This window comes from Contarinia nasturtii, unplaced genomic scaffold (genome assembly GCF_009176525.2).
Source record: "Contarinia nasturtii isolate CC-2019 unplaced genomic scaffold, AAFC_CNas_1.1 Cnas_scaffold_1037, whole genome shotgun sequence".
Lineage (NCBI taxonomy): Eukaryota > Metazoa > Arthropoda > Insecta > Diptera > Cecidomyiidae > Contarinia > Contarinia nasturtii.
The window spans coordinates 4,971,571-4,987,285 of record NW_022198383.1 but is presented as its reverse complement, the minus strand read 5'-3'; the positions used below and the strand labels follow the sequence as shown (position 1 = coordinate 4,987,285).

At 32.4% G+C, this 15,715-nt stretch overlaps 3 protein-coding genes across 7 annotated transcripts; all 3 read left to right on the top strand.

Moving 5' to 3' along the window:
• Positions 1 to 87: 87 nt before the first annotated feature.
• LOC116344474 (sodium-dependent nutrient amino acid transporter 1-like) lies at positions 88 to 5,324 on the top strand. The gene is made up of 12 exons (XM_031773026.1): positions 88 to 242; positions 975 to 1,184; positions 1,394 to 1,503; positions 2,056 to 2,104; positions 2,167 to 2,238; positions 2,295 to 2,611; positions 2,681 to 2,724; positions 2,790 to 3,016; positions 3,105 to 3,208; positions 4,015 to 4,204; positions 4,313 to 4,489; positions 4,559 to 5,324. Exons 2-12 carry the CDS (start codon positions 1,113 to 1,115, stop codon positions 5,096 to 5,098), a joined length of 1,902 nt encoding a protein of 633 aa, XP_031628886.1. The 5' UTR covers positions 88 to 242; positions 975 to 1,112; the 3' UTR covers positions 5,099 to 5,324.
• Positions 5,325 to 6,628: 1,304 nt separating this feature from the next.
• On the top strand, positions 6,629 to 9,935 carry LOC116344476 (sodium-dependent nutrient amino acid transporter 1-like). Of its 5 annotated transcripts, none has more exons than XM_031773028.1 (12): positions 6,629 to 6,734; positions 6,995 to 7,106; positions 7,199 to 7,308; positions 7,379 to 7,427; positions 7,490 to 7,561; positions 7,632 to 7,948; positions 8,023 to 8,066; positions 8,127 to 8,353; positions 8,481 to 8,584; positions 8,806 to 8,995; positions 9,089 to 9,265; positions 9,347 to 9,935. In XM_031773028.1, exons 2-12 carry the CDS (start codon positions 7,041 to 7,043, stop codon positions 9,887 to 9,889), a joined length of 1,899 nt encoding a protein of 632 aa, XP_031628888.1. In that variant the 5' UTR covers positions 6,629 to 6,734; positions 6,995 to 7,040; the 3' UTR covers positions 9,890 to 9,935. The 5 variants fall into 5 exon arrangements, with proteins under 5 accessions (XP_031628888.1, XP_031628892.1, XP_031628890.1 ...); XM_031773032.1 differs by having other exon boundaries at positions 6,631 to 6,734; positions 6,999 to 7,106; XM_031773030.1 differs by having other exon boundaries at positions 6,718 to 6,815.
• Positions 9,936 to 10,387: 452 nt separating this feature from the next.
• LOC116344475 (sodium-dependent nutrient amino acid transporter 1-like) lies at positions 10,388 to 15,535 on the top strand. The gene is made up of 11 exons (XM_031773027.1): positions 10,388 to 10,798; positions 11,313 to 11,422; positions 11,538 to 11,586; positions 11,649 to 11,720; positions 12,046 to 12,362; positions 13,192 to 13,235; positions 13,323 to 13,549; positions 13,947 to 14,050; positions 14,339 to 14,528; positions 14,602 to 14,778; positions 14,848 to 15,535. The coding sequence occupies exons 1-11, from the start codon at positions 10,733 to 10,735 to the stop codon at positions 15,388 to 15,390; spliced, it is 1,899 nt and encodes a 632-aa protein (XP_031628887.1). The 5' UTR covers positions 10,388 to 10,732; the 3' UTR covers positions 15,391 to 15,535.
• Positions 15,536 to 15,715: the final 180 nt, after the last annotated feature.

Sequence of the window (15,715 nt, the reverse complement as noted above, 5' to 3'; positions counted from 1 at the left end):
ACAGTGCGCTCCGCATTCCCGTCATGGTTTAACACAATGAAATAAAGTCATTTTTGTATGAACATCAATAAAAAATATATAATTTTTTATCTTATTACATATTAATGATCACAAATTTTAATTATTTGTTATAAAAAAGCCAACGAATAACCTAATTCTCTTGCATAACAAACAAAATCTTTTATCACATCATAAAGAGTCTCACACAAAACATTTGTTATTCGAAGTTTTTCGGCAACCAAGTAAGATCTGTTTTTAATTTCTCTATAAAATAAAATAAGAAATGGGTAATAAATCTTCGGCTAGACAGGAGTTTGAAAAATTGCAACAAATAAGAATTTCATTTAAGAATGATTTGTGAGTCACAAACGGTGTCTAATTTGATGATTTAAGTCTCGGAAAATTTTTCATTAGAACAAACAACTAAAAATGGAATTAAAAAAAATTAAACTATATTTGAAGAAAGCTATGTAAAACAAAATTTACAATAATTTCATTTTGAAGCGTTGAAATTTGAATTTTTATTTGGAAGTCGACGAAATTTACGTGCTAATTCGATCACGTAATTTACTTTTGTAAATTACGGTAATAAATACATGTGTTTTACGTCACATATTTTATGTTCTAACCAGTAATGTGCAAGCAAAATTTCTCAGGGGGGTGATTTCTATATTTTTTGGAAACTCCCTAGCAAATCGGAAGAAACCCTAGCAAATTCAAATAATTTGGAAATCACAGGGGGATAAATACCTCCCCTTTGCACATTTCTGGTGCCAACCCAGTGTGTAACACAAGACTTGTATTTCAAATAACATTTAACGTTTATTATCTAAAATGACAATTCCTGACATGCAGTCTTAGTTAGAGCTTGCTTTCCAGTCATCAGTCGAGTTTCGATTTGTGCACACCTCACCGCATACTAAAAAGAAAATAATTTCATTTCATTTATTTTTTTTTGCATTTTCGAAATACAGATACATTTTCAGGATATTCAGAAGTTTTCAACTGACTCGACTTGATTTTAAAAACTTCAAAACAAAATTAATTAAGATCATCGATTTCGTGCCATTTGAAAGTGTGTAAGTAATAACAAAATTCAATACATTGCGTGAATGATGGAAGAGAAGAACATCATCAATAGCCATACCAACGGTGGATTTGTGCATGAGGAAGGGGAGGAAAAAGTAAGACTTATCAAATTCAGTAAAACCTAAAAAAAGCAAAAAAAAATTACCATAAAATATATACAATCTTAGAACTATTTGAATGAAACATATAAAGGAATATTTTGCCTTACTTTTCTTCATATTAGTAGAGTGAAGAGATTTAACAGTAGAAGTAAAGACACAGTTGTTGCTTACAATATTGATTGATGTCGTCTGCTATATTTTAGAATACCGAATTCAATGAATGTACCAGGAACGTTGAATCTGGCATTAACACAAGTGCGCATGAAGAAGATCGATCAACATGGTCAAATAAAACGGAATTTTTGATGTCATGGTATGTATAAAAAATTTATAGTGTGCTAGGGGACGAACACCATTATAAATATTAGAATATCAGCGGAATATTAGCAAAATATTAGCAAAAATTAGTTTGTTTTGCTTCACCATTGTTTGTTAGAGAATTACGCACTTTGTTCACCGAAAACTTTTTTTGTTACTTTAAGTGTTTTAGTATTTAATAGAAATAAATTTTATTTTTTCTAAACCAGGAAAAATAAAAAAAATGTTAAATGTTCATCTAAGAATTTATGAAAAATTCATACATGATTTCACTTTGAGATCAGCTATTTGACGTTTGACGTTTATACTAGTGAACTAATATTAGCAATATTAGCAATATTAGTATGTCTGTATAGTTATAATAGTAGATTTTTTTTATTAATATTGGAAAAATATTAGCAAAATTAGCAGTAAACTATGAAACTAGATTTTACTAGATTTTGTGTTCGTCCCCCAGATAGTGTGACACACTGTGACTTTTAATGACTCAAAATAAAATATTTCTTTCTCCCTTCCTCCCTATGCTTGAATTTTCTGCAATCAAAAGTATTTCCACAAGTGTTGGATTAGGAAATATTTGGCGCTTCCCGTTCACAGTGAGTTAGTTCAGTGAAATAATCAAAGATATTTAATTTAACTAAACGTTCTGATGGAATAGGCTTATGAAAATGGGGGCGGTGCCTTTCTTATTCCATATGTGATTGTGCTGTTTATAATCGGAAAACCCATGGTATGTCATGAAAATTTAAAATTAAGATTGATTAATTAAGAGATATTTTTAATTAGTATTATTTGGAGACATTCATTGGTCAATTTACGAGTCAGAGCGCAATTAAAATGTGGGAAGTTAATCCAGCATTCCGTGGCGTTGGAGCAGGACAGATTATGGCATCGATTTTCATCATGACATATTACTCTTCGTTGGTCGCATTGACTGTGTATTATTTCTTTGCCTCGTTTGCATCACAATTACCATGGACCGTGTGTCTTCCAGAATGGGGACCAACTTGTATCGATTCTAGTTCTAAGAACAACTTGACATTTCTGACAAATTCATCTTCAAATAATTCTGAAGTAGCCAGCAGCTCGGAATTGTATTTTCTGTAAGAACTTAACATATATATTCAAAGAACTGCGACTTTATTCTATTCCCAATATTCTAAATTTTTAAGGAAATCCGTCTTGAACCAAACACTTAACATTTCAAATGGAATTGGTAAGTCGGTCGAAGAAGTGTTCATAATACAATTGTAATATCAAATGTTCATCCAATTTAAATAGGCTATCCAAGTTGGAGACTAATGATATGCTTATTGGTTGCATGGGTCGTTGTGTTTTTGGTAATTTCAAAGGGCATTAAAAGCTCGGGAAAATGTTCATACTTTCTTGCATTATTCCCATACGCTATAATGATCGCATTGTTACTTCGTTCCGTCACACTTGAAGGTTCAGCAAAAGGCATTCTCTTCTTTCTAACACCACAATGGCATGAACTCACAAATCCCAAGGTAAATTGCAAGTGGAAATTTTAAGCAAATTAACATTGTCTTAAATTAAAGCTGACTACTTTTTTATTTTATATATTCGAATTCATAGATTTGGAGTGAAGCTATACAACAAGCATTCTTTTCATTGACGGTCAGCCTTGGCCCTATTTTGGTTATGTCGTCGTACAATAAATTTAAACACAACTTATACAGGTAAGTAAAAAAATTACACAACTTAAAGTTATTAACGAAAAAACTAAGTTAAGAACAACAAACAATTGGTGTATTTTTTATTTTTATATTCATGCACTCACTCTCTCTACAAAATACTAAACCGCTGCATTATGTATTTCAACTAGGGGCATACGTCCTCAAGGGAAAAATTTAAGGGGGGTAATTGGAAAAAATCGAGGGGGGGTAGCAAAAAAGTGAAGTGTATTTTGCGAAAAGTGTACTTTTTTCGTTTTTTTTTTTGCTCTTCACTTTTTTGGCGAAAATCCCTAGCAAATCGAAAAAAATTTCGTACATGCCAAAACTGAAAAGCAAAAAAAAAGGTCCTCACTTTTTTGGCCAAAATCCTTAGCAAATTGAAAGAATTCTTTAAAAAAATTTAAGGGGGGGGGGGTTAATCGGACCCCTCGGACCCCTGCTGAGGACGTATGACTAGGGGAAAGGTTTAATATTCGGAGAATGTAATACATAAAATATTCTGTGAAAAAAGCTAAATTGGAACCTTTTTCCACATATCAATAAAACATTTGACGTCATGGAAACAAAATAATTCTTACTAACTTCATTTCATAAAAAAATATAGTAATGAACATCATAAAACTAAATTATTATATACAATAAAAAAAAATCAACATTTATTGATGCATTTGATAACATTCAAATAATTGAAAACATAGATGAAAATGTGACTTGAACTATTTGAAATAAAAGGAAATAGCAGCGCGTATCTTCACTGATATTATTGTTATTAGTTTATTGAACATATTTTTATTTTTCGCTTATTTCAGAGATGTGATGATAGTAACTACGTTGGACACATTTACGAGTCTGATTGCTGGCATTACAATATTTGGAATTTTGGGTAATCTGGCCCACAATATGCAAATAGATGATATATCCAAAGTGGTAAAGAGCGGTACAGGGCTCGCGTTCATCTCATATCCTGATGCTATCAGTAAATTTGACTATCTACCGCAGGTATTTGGGAAGCGAGGAAAACTTTAAATGTGTACCATTTACTCTGAAAATAATATTATAATGTATGACCAATATTTTTATTTTTTTGATTTATTTTGTATTTTTCAGGTGTTCGCTGTGTTGTTCTTCTTTATGTTATTTATCCTGGGTATAGGAACTGTTGTGGGTCTAGGAAATGGTGTTGTAACCGTATTATGTGATCAATTTCCGAGACTCAAATATGGTTATGTTGCAGCCATAACCTCAGTTTTTGGATTTCTATTTGGTTTAGTTTACATCACACCAGTACGTAAAAATTTATTCACTTCTACTCTTTATGTTTGCTAAAATGGCATTTTCTTCATTTTCATTTAGGGTGGACAATGGATGGTCACACTGGTAGACTACTTCGGTGGAACATTAACAATTTTTGTGCTCGCCATCTTTGAGCTTGTGGCGATATTTTATTTCTATGGCTTGGAAAATGTGTGCATTGACGTCGAATTTATGACGAAACGTCGACCTTCATTTTATTGGCGGATATGTTGGTTTTTGCTTGCTCCAGTAATAATGACGATCGTTTATATCTATTCACGGATTACAATGGGGTCATTGAAGTATGCTGGTATGGACTTCCCAACCAAATATATTTTGCTCGGATGGTGCTTTTTTCTTCTTGCAATGATTCAAATTCCGATTTGGTTCATCGTCTGTGTCGTAAGGAGCCCCTTACCTGCGGCCAAGGCATTTGTTGAAACATTTAAAAGCACAAGTTTATGGGGACCACGCCGTCAAGATGATCGAAAGGAATGGCAAAAATATCGTGAAGAAGTCAAACAAAGGAATAGACGTGCTGCGAATACATCAAATTCAAGATTAATTAGAAAATATAATTTAGCATTTGGAAAATTTTAGCCTAGAAATGTATTTATTTAACTATTTACAGATTTACACATAATAAACAAGTGATTGCTTTAAACAAGCTTAGATGAAAGGAATGCTCTTATCGTTGCTCTGTGCGTTTAATGTTTTCAAATAAAATATTTCTAAAATCTAACATTAAGTGTAATAACAATTGCGATTGTTTTGATTAATGTAGTTCAAAATAAAGTGATAAGTGACAAAACAATTATTGGCGAAATTGTTGTTTCTTATTTTCATAACAAGTTTGGAAAATTTAGATTTGGATTTACGAAAAAAATAATCATCAAGTACATTAATGCATCAAAAAGCACTAAAGATTATAGAGATAAGATACTACAATTCCACAATTTCAAATGCTCACATTTTAATATAAATGATTTTTTCATTATAATAATTTCAATTGTCCACCACATTTGACATACTGCATCGGTGTGGATACAGTTACAATAGATACTTTCTATAAAAAAAAACATTCAAGCTTCCGTGCAGTTTTTCATTAAATTGATTGAGTGGTGTCATGAGGTTTGATACCATTTTGGCGGTGAAAAGCAATATAGTGATGCGAATAATAATGAATTTGCACACGAGCAAGAAGAAGAAAAAATAAGTTATCAAATCAATCGAATCAATTTCAAATCGACATGCTTCCTATGTACTATGTCAAATTGATACATTATATGCGATTTACTAATTAGGCAAGACCATCAGACAAGTAATATTGAATGTTGAATATAAACCATAATCTGTACTATGGAATTGAATCTTGATGAATTCTGGATATCTGATGGTTCTTCTGCCACTGTTTATCTTAATTTGATTACGGATCGTTGGGTCATTGTATTTTCCAGATATGATTTTGTGTCAAAATAATACTGCTGCATTTATTCGACGACGAACCAATGACACTAATTCAAGTTCTTTAAAACGGTCAACATATGGAGCAAGTTGATAATCATTCTTATCTCTATTCAGATAAATAACTGCTTGTTTTTTAACACTTTCAACTGCAAATCTAGAACATTTGTGATGTGGTACTACCACAGTGGTGAACTCGCAAATTCCAAGTTTGGCACTATTTATATCGAATTTTCTCTTGTATGTTCTTTTAACAAATGACAGCATAGCTGATGATCTATTTTTCATTTTCAATGCATCATGCTCCTGGCTGTCCTGTGCATATTCATGGATGTCGTGATAGAATTTTATTAACGCTTCGAGGCCAGCAAGATGCTTTCTTGTGCGCGTGCAACTTGTGAATCTGTTGTCGATTGCGTCTGAAATGATGGCACACCAAAAATGTATGCAACTCGCTGCACTCCGAATGAAATAAACAATAAATAAATTTCCGATGGAATTTTTAAAAAATCTAAACGAAGATAATGTATGTAGTTGTCTCTTTATGGTGATTTTATCGTAGATAATAGCTTTTTAAATTGACATATTAATTTGCAACAAACATGTCAAACACATTAATAAATGAATAAAAAGGCGACAAACACCTCGAAAGATAACACTCCATACAACTCGTGTTTCAGATAATATCCTACTATAACGATTTCATTCATTTTATCACAGAGTTTACCTTTCAGTTTGACGGTGAGCTTTGTGAGATTTGTACACACCCGAGGTACGAACCTTCATTAAAAATTAAAATAGCTGTTCAGAATAGTTCTTAAATCAAAATATTGTATATTACTAAAAAGCAAAGGTTTAATCTCCACACATCTAAATAGTCAATTAGCAGTTGTAACCGCGAGAGTAGCAAAAGAACAATATTAAAAACGTATATATTCATCATAGAGAAATAAGTGAAATATGAAATAAGTTATCCTCTTTTAAATATAGCACAATCATTATGAGAATTTAAAAAAATCTATAATTACCTAGAAAGGGTCACCCGGTGCTACACAAACAGACATAGTATATTGTGTGAATGATGACAACGCAAAACAATGGGCATGCCAATTGTGGCTTTGTACACGATCAAGAGGATGTAAAAGTAAGTCACATATCTGAATATAAAATAAGAACCAAACCCGTCTTAGTTTGTTTTTTATAGTATTTGTATAAAAAATATTGACATTATTTCAGAATACAACGCTCAATCCATGCAATCCAAACATTGAATCTGGTGGTGACACAATTGCACATGAAGAAGAACGCCCAACTTGGTCAAATAAAACGGAATTTTTAATGTCATGGTTTGTATAATTCCACTTTTATAATGTAACAAATCTCGTTTTTAACTTATCAAATATTGGTGCTTTTCAGCATTCAAACAAGTGTTGGATTAGGAAATATTTGGCGCTTCCCGTTCACAGTAAGTTAGTTCAGTGAAATAATCAAAGGTATTTAATTTAACTAAACATTCTGATGGAATAGGCTTATGAAAATGGGGGCGGTGCCTTTCTTATCCCATATGTGATTGTGCTGTTCATAATTGGCAAACCCATGGTATGTCCAGAAATCCATGAAAATTTAAAATTAAGATTAATTACAATATTTAATTATCATTTTTGATTAGTATTATTTGGAGACATTCATTGGTCAATTTACGAGTCAGAGTATGCTTAAAATTTGGGAGGTTAATCCTGCATTTCGAGGCGTTGCAGCCGGTCAGCTGGTTGCATTATTCTTCGTCATTACATATTATTCTTCGTTGATCGCATTGACTGTGTATTATTTCTTTGCCTCGTTTGCATCAGAGCTGCCATGGTCCGTGTGTCTTCCAGAATGGGGCCCATCTTGCGTCGATTCCATTTCGAAAAACAATTCAATGCTTTTTGAAAACTCATCTTTGAATTTCACTGAAGTAGCCAGCAGCTCGGAATTATATTTTCTGTATGTTTTTCGTTCCACTTAATTATTCAATGAATTATCAAATATTTTTGAAAGAAAATGTATAATTTTTTTAGGAAATCTGTTTTAAATCAAACGCTTGATATTTCAAATGGAATCGGTATGTTGATAAAATGTTAATATTTACAATTTAATGTACATAATTTTAATGTTTCAACAGGTTATCCAAGTTGGCGTTTGGGATTATGTTTTCTAGCTGCGTGGGTTATTGTATTTTTAATCCTTTCAAAAGGCATTAAAAGCTCGGGGAAATGTTCATACTTTCTTGCTTTATTCCCATACGTTATAATGATCGCATTGTTACTTCGTGCCGTCACACTTGAAGGTTCATCAAAAGGCATTCTTTTCTTTTTAACACCACAATGGCATGAACTCGTAAATCCCAAGGTAAAATTTTAACCCCAATTTTATAGACATAAAACATTAAAAATAGAATTAACGGAAAGATTTCTTGAAATCAATCCGTTTCTTTGCCTGAAATAAAATTAATAATATGCTTATATGCTGCTTGCAGATTTGGAGTGAAGCTATACAACAAGCTTTCTATTCATTATCTGTTGGTATGGGCCCTCTAGTTGTGATGTCGTCGTACAATAAATTTAATCATGTTATCTACAGGTGAGTGTCATCAAACGACCAATATGCAATATACACGTCTATTTTTACTACGATACTAACGAAGTAACTCTTGCTGATAAAAGTAACTTTCTATTAATATTATCAATTTAATAACGAAACGTGGCTGAAAGTGTTGCTAGGACTGTTTGAAATAACAGGAAATAACTGCATTATGTTATGAATTTATTGAACGTATTTTCGTTTTTTTTTACTCATTTCAGAGATGTGTTGATTGTAACTTCTTTAGACACGTGCACAAGTCTGATTGCTGGCATTACAATATTTGGAATTTTGGGTAATCTAGCTCACAATTTGCAAATAGATGATATATCAAAAGTTGTAAAAGGCGGTACAGGGCTCGCGTTTATCTCATATCCGAACGCTATCAGTAAATTTGAATATCTACCGCAGGCATGTACAATTTACAGACTTAAACAATTTTATAGCAGAAGTTTAGCACATTTGATAAATTATTTACATCTACATTCAATCTCTTTTTTCTAGGTTTTTGCTCTGCTCTTTTTCTTTATGTTGTTTGTTCTTGGTATCGGATCAGTCGTAGCACTACTTAACGTTATTATAACTGTATTATGTGATCAATTTTCTGGATTAAAATATGGTCGTGTTGCAGCCATAACCTCAGTTCTTGGCTTTTTATCTGGACTAGTTTACCTTACACCGGTACGTAACAATTGATTCACTTCTGCTTTATGACATAAAGTTTATGTTTGCAAATGTTGTATTTTTTTCGTTTTCGTTTAGGGTGGACAATGGATGACCACACTAGTTGACAATTTTGGTGGAACTTTGCCATTTTTTCTGCTAGCCATTATAGAATTAGTAGCAATATTCTATTTTTATGGCTTGGAAAAGTTTTGCATTGACGTCGAATTTATGACAAAACGTCGAGTTTCGTTCTATTGGCGGATATGTTGGTTTTTGCTTGCTCCAGTAATAATGACGATCGTTTTTATCTATTCAAATGTCACGAAAGAATCATTAAAGTATGCTGGTCTTGAGTTTCCAACCAAATATCTCTTCATCGGATGGTGCATTTTCCTTCTTGCAATGATTCAAATTCCAATCTGGATTATAGTACGTTTTGTAAAAAGTCCATTGCCTGCTGCCAAGGCGTTTGTGGAAATATTTAAGAGCACAAGTTCATGGGGACCACGTCAACAAAATGATCGAACGGAATGGCAAAAATTCCACGAAAAAATGAAACAAAAGGCAATAAATGCTGCAAATGCGTCAGGCCATTCAAGAGTAATCAGATTGTTTAATTTAGCATTTGGAAGATATTAATTTAAGCAATAAAATACGTTTCGTCTCTGATTCAGTTTTTATATTACATATAGGCTGGTTTTAATTTACAAATTCTTGTTCATTTATACTTTTCACTTAATAATAATAAAAAGCACAGAGCATCAATTGACAGCTGATGAAACGACAACAACAATAACATGAATTTTTAATTATTAATTTATTTTCAATTCATTACTACGGCTCCACTAGATATTTGTCAGCCAAAATTTTACTCATTTTATGGTCATTGGTATTATAATTAAAAGACAATTCAGTGATAAGAGACAACGATATATTAGATGAATTATGTTTCTGGCTGATATTATTTTGATAATTTCATGAATTGACAGTTTAAATTGAAAATTTATTGTCATAACTTATGAACTCAGAAGAGTGCAAAAATAGCCAATAAATCAAGAGCGGAAAGCAACAGCTTCAAAAGATAAGATACACTAAATGTTAGATAATAATCTTTCATGACAAATTTTTATTATTTCAACAAGAGCAAACGAATCAGTCAACAGTCGAGCTTCGATTTGTGTGCAGCTTACTAGTTAGAGACTACAGATTTTAATTAGCTAAAAGAAAACAAATTCGAAACAACAAATTCAAAATTTCACGAGAGAAAGCTTAGAACCAATGTGGCATTATTACGGTGTTATACTTTTTTGAAAACTCATGTTTCCTATGAGATTTTCAATATTATGTGTAATTAGGATAGTTAAATAATTATACGAAAGCAAAATTGTTTGAGTGCAGCGCACCGTTTCTTGGTGATTTTAAGTTTAATACCGTTTCTGGTGTTTGACATTGGAAATAAAAAGGGAATAAAATATTATTTGAATGATGGCAGAGAAAAACAATGGGTGTACTAATGGAGGATTCACTCAGGGAGAAAGCGATGAACAAGTAAGTAGTGCAACTATTAGGTTAAACTTGACTTGATAGACACAAACATTATTTTATAAACAAATGAACTTGAGGTTGATTTTATTATTTTTACCAACCTTAAGTTTCTTAAAAAGTACAAAACACGAAACAGTTATATAATAATCTGGGGGTAGACACGATTTTTGGTAAGCGCAAGTTTTTTCTAATATTACCTACCGATGGGGTAGGTTCGGAAAATTCTTTCGATTTGTTGAGGTTTTTTTAACGGTTTTTTAAAAGTCATTTTTGACAATGACCCCCTGGAAATTTTGGCGCGCACAATCCGGATTCAGATATAGTTATTCATTTAAAGCACTATAAACATGAAATTAGATAGAATAGTAAAGTGAGTCTTATTTTAAGCTATTTGAATAAATATTGTAATTGCACAATATTATGTTCTTATCACCCAGCGATAACAATTTTTATTGTATTATTTAGATGTTTTCATATATGAAATACCTTTGAATGCATCTTATTTGTCTTTATTTAGACGACAAAATTCAATATATGCAACACGAGTGTTGAATCTGGCATTAACACAATCGCACATGCAAAAGAACGTCCAACATGGTCAAATAAAACGGAATTTTTGATGTCATGGTATGTATATATTTTTATAGTGTGGCACACTGTGACTTTCAATGATCCAAAATAAAATATCTCTTTCTCCCTCTCTCTACATGCTTGAATTTTGCTTTTTTGCTGCAATCAAAAGTATTTCCACAAGTGTTGGATTAGGAAACATTTGGCGTTTCCCGTTCACTGTAAGTTAGTTTAGTAACATTTTCAAAGGTATTTAATTTAACTAAACATTCTGATGGAATAGGCTTATGAAAATGGGGGCGGTGCCTTTCTTATTCCATATGTAATTGTGCTGTTCATAATTGGCAAGCCCATGGTATGTCATGAAAATTTCAAATTAAGATTGATTAATTAACAGTGACCGGTTCGCGCATATTTCTATGCTTGCCTAAATACGCTAGGTAGCATAGATATGCCAAGCATAGCCGCAAACGCAACCGACGCATCGCCGTTCACTCTATATGAACAATACACATGTTCGTTTATGCAGACGACCGTGCGCATACAATATAGCTCGAATCGAATGGTGACGGGTGCGTTGCGGCTTGCGTCTCCGCTATGCTTAGCATAGCTATCAGGCATAGAAATATGCGCGAACCGGTCACTGTTAATTAAAAGATTTAATTTTCATTTTTAATTAGTATTATTTGGAGACATTCATTGGTCAATTTACGAGTCAGAGCTCAGTTAAAATTTGGGAAGTTAATCCAGCATTCCGAGGGGTCGGTGCTGGCCAAATTGTTGCATCAATTTGCGTCATCACATATTATTCTTCGTTGATCGCATTGACTGTGCATTATTTTTTTGCCTCGTTTGCATCACAACTGCCATGGTCCGTGTGTCTTCCAGAATGGGGACCAGCTTGTGTTGATTCCAGCTCAAAACATAACATAACATTTCTGACAGATTCATCTTCAAATCATTCTGACGTGGCCAGCAGCTCGGAATCGTATTTTTTGTAAGTACTGAACTGTAATTTAACCTTACCAAGGGATTTGGTTCAAATACTACCTTTCAAAATAATCCGCAGTGTCCAAAGTTCATTCAACTTTCGCTAAAAAAATTAATAGGCCGGAATTTAAAACAACACTGAATTGAAATTTACAATGGAAATTTTCTTTAATAGAAAATAAATGTCTAGCCTAAAATTCATACTTCAGAATGAATTCAAATGCGATTTATTTAAATAATTGGATTGCTTTCAGATGTTTGATGCGATTGTTGCTGTTCAGGTTGCGAATTTGAATTCATTCTCTTATACATGGAATACTTAATTCTTAAATTGGATAAATATACACCTGGAATTGTAAAGAATATGCGATTAATAGTTTAATTTAATTTCCAGTCCATTTTTTGTTGCATATTACCTGCATATATTCCGACAAAAATTAAAGGAAACACATATGCACCATATTCAATTCTCACAGTCCCAATTCTCACATAATTAGTCCCAAGTTTCGACTTTCACATGTGCGGACATTTGACTATACATCCAGTCAGTGATAAGAATGACGCTAGTGATTTATCGTGATACTATTGATAGAACGATATGAATATCGTGCTATTGGTACATGGCTCTTCAATATTTTCCCTCAAATGTAGACATCTAAAATATCAAAATAGAGCTCTATATGTGAGGGAAAATATATCACTAGCGTTATTCTAATCACTGCATCCAGTTCAAGGTCATAAAAAAACGGGAAAAAATTACGCTGAAATCGGAACTTCTATACTACTTATATTCAAAGAATTGTAACTTTATTCTATTCCCAATATTCATTTTTAAGGAAATCCGTCTTGAACCAAACACTTGACATTTCAAGTGGAATCGGTAAGTGTCTTAAAGAATCAATGTAGACTCAAAAAGCAATCATATAATCATACCAATTTAATTTAAATAAATTTAATGTTTCAACAGGTTATCCAAGTTGGCGATTAACATTGTGTCTGCTTGCCGCTTGGATCATTGTGTTTTTGATTATTTCAAATGGCGTTAAAAGCTCTGGCAAATGTTCATACTTTCTTGCATTATTCCCTTACGTTATAATGATCGCATTGTTACTACGCGCCGTCACACTTGAAGGTTCATCAAAAGGCATTCTCTTCTTTATAACACCAGAATGGCATGAACTCACAAATCCCAAGGTAAATTGTTAGAAAAAAAAAACTCAAAAATATGTACATATTCAATTTATGTTATTTCCATCGTACGCAAAATATATCCATATTTATTTGCTTATATATTTAAGTTCACTTGTAAATATTACAACAAACATTTTCCTAGTAATACTTACGAATACTTGGTGAAAATCACAACACAAACATCTATAAAACAAAAAAAATCCATCTCATAAATGTTATAAAATCGGAATCTGTTATCATAAACAGTGCTTTCATCAATGCAGATAAAATGTCTGCTCAAGTTTTCATTTTCGTAATTGCCCATTGTTCATTCTGTGAAATGAGTTAAAGTGACATTTCTCTCTATATTTGCAAGGTCAATCAAATAAGGTGTTATAAAAGTTAAAACGTATTTTTTTAGATATGGTACGCTGCTGTCAATCAAGCATTCTTTTCGCTTTCACTAGGATCTGGTACAATCTGTATGTTTTCTTCTTATAACAAATTTAATCATAATATTTATCGGTAAGTGTATAAATGTTGTACAATACTTGATACCAGTCACCAGAAATAAAGTACTATCAATAATATTTTTACGTATGCTATGAAACCCTTTATTCATCGAAACTAACCATAAAAAATATTAAAATTTTCTTAAGAAAATAGATTAATGAAATTTGTAACTAATAACTAACTGTAAAAATTTTTTAACAATTCTGGTTAACGATAAAATTAAAATTAAAATTTCATTAACACAACTCTATTAGCATGCCAAAATTTTATCAATTTAGTTTCGTTTTTGATTCGTTTCAGAGATGTATTAATAGTCACTTCGTTGGACACATTCACAAGTCTGATTGCTGGCATTACAATATTTGGAATTTTGGGTAATCTGGCCCACAATATGCAAATAGATGATATATCCAAAGTGGTAAAAAGCGGTACAGGGCTCGCGTTCATCTCATATCCTGATGCTATCAGTAAATTTGAATATCTACCACAGGTAGATTTGGGAAGCGAGGGTGGAATTTGATTTTGTTTCGTATTAATTTTCTTCGTTTTCTACTCTGTTTTAGGTGTTTGCTCTGCTCTTTTTCTTTATGTTGTTTGTTCTTGGTATTGGGTCGGTTGCTGCACTACAGAATGTTGTTGTAACCGTATTGTGTGATCAGTTTCCAAGTCTTAAATATGGTCGTGTTGCAGCTATAACGTCAGTTCTTGGTTTTCTATCTGGTTTAGTTTACATCACACCGGTAGGTAACAATTGATTCACTTCTTCTCTTTATGTTTGCTAAAATTGTATCTTTTTCTTTTTCGTTTAGGGTGGACAATGGATGACAACACTGGTTGACAATTTTGGTGGAACCTTACCAATTTTTGTGCTCGCCATCTTTGAGATAATTGCAATATTCTATTTTTATGGCTTGGAAAATGTGTGCATTGACGTCGAATTCATGACAAGTCGTCGAGTTTCGTTCTATTGGCGGATATGTTGGTTTTTGCTTGCTCCAGTAATAATGTCGATCGTTTATATATATTCAAGTGTCACGATGGAACAATTGAAGTATGCTGGTCTTGATTTTCCAACGAAATACCTTCTACTCGGTTGGGGTATTTTTCTATTTGCAATGATTCAAATTCCAATCTGGTTCCTAGCACGTTTTGTAAAAAGTCCATTACCTGCTGCCAAGGCGTTTGTGAAAATATTCAAGAGTACAAGTTCATGGGGACCACGTCAACAAAATGATCGAAAGGAATGGGTAAAATATCGTGAAGAAGTCAAACAACGGGCTAGAAATGTTGCAATTGCATCAAACCATTCAAGATTGTTCAGAATGTTTAATTTAGCATTTGGAAGATATTAAATATTAAAAATATCACTTTTATCAATATAGAATATATTCAGTTTCCGACATGTACCAATATATTTTCGAAAAAATTTCTTATAATAAACCAAATTGACTGTTTAGGCCGAAAAACGGTTTCAAACGTAATTAGTGTCTTAAAACATGTTGCTTGCTTCCTGTTCATTGATATTTACACAATACATACGGTTAAGATGAGAATGTTTAAGGTTCCGTGTGAAAAGCCCGTTTCAAATGAACATCGTAATTTTGAATGCCAAATAATTATATGCAAAATATGTCTTGAATAAAAAAAAGGTCGAGTTCAGTTGACTTCTATTTTGAA

Excerpts from the sequence above, each read along its gene's own strand:
- LOC116344474 (XM_031773026.1), top strand. The coding sequence starts at position 1,113 with ATGATGGAAGAGAAGAACATCATCAATAGCCATACCAACGGTGGATTT. Across the intron at positions 2,105-2,166 it reads TTTGGCGCTTCCCGTTCACA|GCTTATGAAAATGGGGGCGG; the intron begins GTGAGTTAGTTC and ends CTGATGGAATAG. Across the intron at positions 3,209-4,014 it reads TTTAAACACAACTTATACAG|AGATGTGATGATAGTAACTA; the intron begins GTAAGTAAAAAA and ends CGCTTATTTCAG.
- LOC116344475 (XM_031773027.1), top strand. The coding sequence starts at position 10,733 with ATGATGGCAGAGAAAAACAATGGGTGTACTAATGGAGGATTCACTCAG. Across the intron at positions 11,587-11,648 it reads TTTGGCGTTTCCCGTTCACT|GCTTATGAAAATGGGGGCGG; the intron begins GTAAGTTAGTTT and ends CTGATGGAATAG. Across the intron at positions 13,550-13,946 it reads ATGAACTCACAAATCCCAAG|ATATGGTACGCTGCTGTCAA; the intron begins GTAAATTGTTAG and ends GTATTTTTTTAG.
- LOC116344476 (XM_031773028.1), top strand. The coding sequence starts at position 7,041 with ATGATGACAACGCAAAACAATGGGCATGCCAATTGTGGCTTTGTACAC. Across the intron at positions 8,585-8,805 it reads TTTAATCATGTTATCTACAG|AGATGTGTTGATTGTAACTT; the intron begins GTGAGTGTCATC and ends TACTCATTTCAG. Across the intron at positions 9,266-9,346 it reads GACTAGTTTACCTTACACCG|GGTGGACAATGGATGACCAC; the intron begins GTACGTAACAAT and ends GTTTTCGTTTAG.